General features: G+C 33.8%; 1 protein-coding gene across 2 annotated transcripts in view; it reads right to left on the reverse strand.

Moving 5' to 3' along the window:
• The window catches only part of LOC107658798 (cadherin-like and PC-esterase domain-containing protein 1), a 61,030-nt gene extending 55,596 nt beyond the window's left edge, over nucleotides 1–5,434 (reverse strand). For both annotated transcript variants that reach the window (XM_016447448.1, XM_016447447.1), the window contains exon 1: nucleotides 4,661–5,434. In XM_016447448.1, the coding sequence (XP_016302934.1) occupies nucleotides 4,661–4,945 (285 nt within the window). In that variant the 5' untranslated portion in view covers nucleotides 4,946–5,434. The remainder of the gene's footprint in view (nucleotides 1–4,660) is intronic.

Here is a 5,434-nt window from a genome sequence, read left to right on the forward strand (position 1 = left end):
TATACATACAGTCTGCATATACTGTATGTTAGTATGTATGCACATGCACTAATAATAATAATACTGTACATGAATAAATTTACAATATAGTAAATAATATAGATGCATTAATATAAATTTAAATACATTTAATAATGCCTTCTGTCTTAAGAATGTCATATGTCACAATTAAATATATAAATTCAAATGTTAAATTCAAAATGAGCTGCCTTTGAAACCATTGTAATGGTAAATGTATACATTTAAAATAATATGTCTACATATAAATATATATCTATTTTATTTTAGATTCTTATTGGAGCTGCCTTCAAAGCTTTGTAAAACACACATTAGTGATTGTATGTGCTAAGTTGCTACATTCCTTGGTAAACCATAAACAGTCCACCATTAGCATAATGAAGTGCTTGCTTGCTGGATAAAGTGTTTATTAGACTTTTTGTGTAAAACGTGATATTTCATTCTTCTAAGGAATTGTCTGCATAGAAATGAACAGAATTAGACTTTGCAATCCAGATTCAATATTTGAACCCAGCGCGAAGCACAGCTGGGTCAGGTTAACATGTCCTAGACTTCAAGAGAGCGCTTGAGATGTGGAAAGAAGGAAGAAAACAAAACGTGGGTTCTGTTAGTATTCAGAGGAGACCTCGAACTCTGCTTGTCCATGCAAAGTGAATGGTTTACTTGGCTAAACGTTTGGCATTGGCTCAACATTTTATTCAAGCTTTCCCCCCACAAACTACTTCTCCCTGTTTTTCTGCACTTTCCTCGCTCTTCCTCCCCCTCCACAAATACCTCTCTCTCTCTGTGCCACTCTGGATAGGGGTTCTGTTACCACTGGCTCCCTGTATAAGGTTCAGAGGTTAATCATGGCTGTCGAGAGGCCCCTATATATAAAAATAACCCTTTTTCCTCTCCTCTCTCCCATTCGACACAAACCGCATCAAACACACTCACAAACACATAACATACCAAACCCGCCTCTATGCCACATCTAGACCCTCTAAAACAATGCAACTCATGGTGTAGAAAAGAAGTGAGCGCTACTTGCTGACCTCCTGTACTTGTCCTCTCCCCACACAGTCAAAACGGCAGACAATAAACTCTCAGCGTACTTGAACGTGAGTCTCTGGGGAGCGTTCAGCCCAACAGTGATGGAGTGCAGTTGTTCGTGCAAACCACAGGCCTAATATAGACTATAACATGTATAGCATGTGCTAGACAGTAGGTTACAATGTCTCCTGACAGCAATGTCACAGCAGAGGTTTGACTTAATGCCCTTTATACTGCATGAATAATACATTAATAAATAATTACATTTAAATACGTGAATGCTGTAATATTATGAGTATAAAATAGAAATATTGTTCAGTATTATATAACTATATTTTAATTATGCATTATATTCAAAGCTAAATACATGAATAACACTTTAATAAATAATTAAATTTAAATAAAATATAATACAACACTGTGAGCATTAAATATTATGAATTTCGTTCAGTATCATATAGAACTATATTTTAATTATGCATTAAATTTAATATTAAATACAAGAATAATATATTAATAAATAATTAAATTTAAATCCAATATAATACAATATTGTCAGCATTAAACATTATAAATACTGTTTAGTATTATATATAACTATTTAATTATGCATTAAATGTAAATAAATAATTAGATGTAAATACATTAAAGTTGTAATATTATGAGTATTAAATATTACAAATATTTTTTCTGTATTATATATAACTATATTTTAATCATGCATTCAATTTAAAATGAAATACATGAATAATACACTAATAACTACGTAAATTTAAATAATTAATGCTGTTATATTATGAGTACTAAATATAACTATTTTCCGGTATTATAACAATATTTTATATATTTAAATTTATATTTTTTCTATATTCTTAAATTATTATTTTGTATTATTCACTGAACTTCTCTACAGTATTAGGTCCCTAGGTTCCAAAGTTCATGGGATATTTTGCTCATTTTATCATTCGCTAAGTGATCAACATAAGCCTGATCACTTTAAAAATAGTGCCAAACATTAATACTTAAGACCTATGAATAATAATAATAATAATAATAATAATACATTTTAAAAATGTAAGATAAAAATAAATATTATATTTATTTTAAAAAATGTATAGAGCAGACTGTGTGAGATTAATATGTGACTATACGACCTTCCAACTGGCTGTTAAAGGGTGATGTCTAAACACTACATAGTGAGGTTTATATTAGACTGACATATGGCAGCAGTCAAAGCAGTTATTCACATTCACCGTGTGTGTGTGTGTGTGTGTGTAAACACTAGAAGTTAATCAGCTGAAAGTGAATGCAATTGTCTGATCCTGGATCAGAACCAGGTGGTCCAAAAGCACAGACAGACGTGACTTCGTTAACATGAATGAACGTCCTCCAACGGTCTCCAGGGACAACGAGACAGCAATGGTTTGCAGGATGGGAAAACTTTTTCACACTTTTCACAGTCCGCACAGCAACCATGGGAATAGGCATCTTCTTCAAATGAACGTTATGAATATATGTTAATGCGAAATGACATTATGCTAATTCACACAACAAACATTATCTCACTCCAGTTGCTGAGAGGCTGAAAACTTCCACAACAAATGCCCAGAATCTTTAATTCATCCATACAAACTCCCATACACTCACAATCATGATGCCCACAAATGCAATGGGTAATTCTTCACTTCCTGCTCAACTCTGTTACCTACATGTTTATGACTTTTATATGGCAGCACCAGACACTGCAGGGCACAGTCCTTCTCCAAACACATCAGAGAGCTACTGATGGTCACACAGACTGATAACTCTATCCTACTCAACACACACACACACATACACACACTCAAGTAAGGTTCACTAACAGCTGATTGAGGACAGCTGTCATGGTTCTCAGTGTTGACTTCCTGCTAGGAGTTAGTTAGTGCGGGATTATGGGAAGGCATACTGCCGCAGTCCCAGCTTAAAACTAAACCTCTCTCACCTCTCATTGCTTTCCTGCCCTCATCTTCTGCCTCAGTGGCCTTAAATCTGTTTCCCAATTTCTCTCTCTCTCACTTTTTTTCTATGCTTTGCACACTCTTTCTCTCTCGCGCGCACACATGCTCCACCTCCTCGTACAGAAGTCGTAAATAAACCTATGGCTGGGCATCCCATGACAGCTGTACTTTATTCCCGGCATCTCTCTGCAGATCTTTCTATCCCATACTGACATAACACTTCCCCGCAGATGTCAATCTTCCCAGCGTTCGAACGAAAGCATGTGTGCACTCATAAATAACCCCTCCTTCATGTGCTCTCTTAAACCAATGAATGTCCAGCCTTGAGTTTCTCCTCCTAAAATACCCCCAACAAAGACAACCATCATAAATAAACAATACTCGCTGGCTATTTTTAACTGGGTTTCATGCTGAAAGGAGGAAAGACGAAAATCCTAAAGCAACAGCTTTTTTGCAAGTGATGAGAACTTGTTTGAACATCTGTAACAGCTGAAGTGTAGTGACACATCCATTGTTTTGAAATCTATAGCAATACCTGGGAAAAATTTAAACTAATAAACTATTACTATGAAAAGGTAATAGAAAATAAAAAAATAAAAATAGTGCATTGAACAAAGTGGATTAAAATTATAATTAGATACATAAATAATACATAAACAAGTATAAGTACATTTAAATATAAATGCTGTAATATTATGAGTATAAAATATTCTAAAGTATTATAAATAAATAATACTTTTTCAGTATTATAAATAACTATTTTAATTATGCATCACGTCAAATTAAATACACGAATAATACATTAATAAATAATTTGCTTTTAAATACATTAATCCTGTAATATTATGACTTAAATATTCTATTTTGTTTTCAGCATTCCAAATTGTTCTTTTAATTAAGCATTAAATTTAACATTAAATACAAATAATAATGCAATAATAAAATGTAAATACATTAATGTTGTAATATTATGTGTATTAAATATTGTAAATATTTTCAGCATTATAAAAAACTATTTTAATTACACAGTGAATAATACATTCAATCATTATACAAATGCATAAATAATACATGAATAAATAATTACATTTAAATACATTAATGCTGTAATATTGAGTATCAAATATTTAAAAATGTTTTTGTATTATAAAAAAGCTATTTTAATTATGCATGAGAGTTAACATTAAATACTTGAACAATACATTAATAAAAAGTAAATATAATGCTGTAATATTATGGGTATTTTATATTCTATTTTTCTAAATTTTAACTGTATTAATTATGCATTAGATTTAACATTAAATACATGAACAATACATTAATAAATAATTATATTTAAATAAATGAATGCTGTAATATTATGAGAATTAAATATATTTTTTTCAGTACTACAAAGAACTATTTTATACATGCATTACATTTTAAGATAATGAATACTAAATATTATAGATAAATATACATAAATATTTGTACTTTAATAATCCCTAATAATAATAATAATTATTATTATTATTATTATTATTATCATCATCTTCATCAGCATTATTATTAGGCAAAGATGAAATAATAAACTATAAACAGCTTTGAAACATAAAAGAAAGTATCACACTTACAAAACTGTCTGTCTGTGATGCTTCTAGTAGAGATACGAGTCTCTCTGGGTTCTTGAGGAGTAGTTTATAATCAAACACCGCAGATTTGTTCCTTTGGTCCCGTTGACTGGACTTGAACTCAGTTCTGTCCCGGTGCATAGTCACAGTGTGGTAAAACAGCCCGACCGCTATCCCCAGCAGCAGAAGGGGACCAGTGCAGCACCTCCGGCGGAGCGCCCAGATCCCACGGAAAAGCATTCCCACTTCTGCACAAACGTTCCTGGCAAGAGTCAAGACACATACCATTGGGAATGCGCGCTTGGTCCCCACATCATCCCTCCGGATCACGGCGCGCTGTCGAGCGACAAGCGCTCAAACGCGCAGCTCAGGAATCCGACGCGCTGGGTTAAAGCGCACATATCTGAGGAACGCTTTAGGACATTATCGTGGAAAAGCTTGAACTAATTCGACGCGCGTCAGAGCTGGTTGTGAAGTCTCGTGAAGTCCCGGGTGTCCAAACAGAGTGAAAAGTTTCTCTGAAGGCTTCTTTCTTCTTCTCAGAGCTGCTGAGCCCCACGGTTGATTAAAAACAGTCCCGAGCGGAGGAACCTCATGACTGAGAGTAATGATACGCCTCCTTCACGCGCTGTCAGAGAGCGCCTTCCTCACTTTACCAAACCGCCGCGAATGTTGTGGGTTCGGCTGGGCTTCTCAACATATTAAACTTAAAGGCCTTTTCACACAGGACGTGTTTAGCGGTCATTTACAGCCCTTTATATTATTGGTCAATCGAAA

This window comes from Sinocyclocheilus anshuiensis, unplaced genomic scaffold (assembly GCF_001515605.1).
Source record: "Sinocyclocheilus anshuiensis isolate Anshui unplaced genomic scaffold, SAMN03320099.WGS_v1.1 scaffold283, whole genome shotgun sequence".
Taxonomy (NCBI): domain Eukaryota; kingdom Metazoa; phylum Chordata; class Actinopteri; order Cypriniformes; family Cyprinidae; genus Sinocyclocheilus; species Sinocyclocheilus anshuiensis.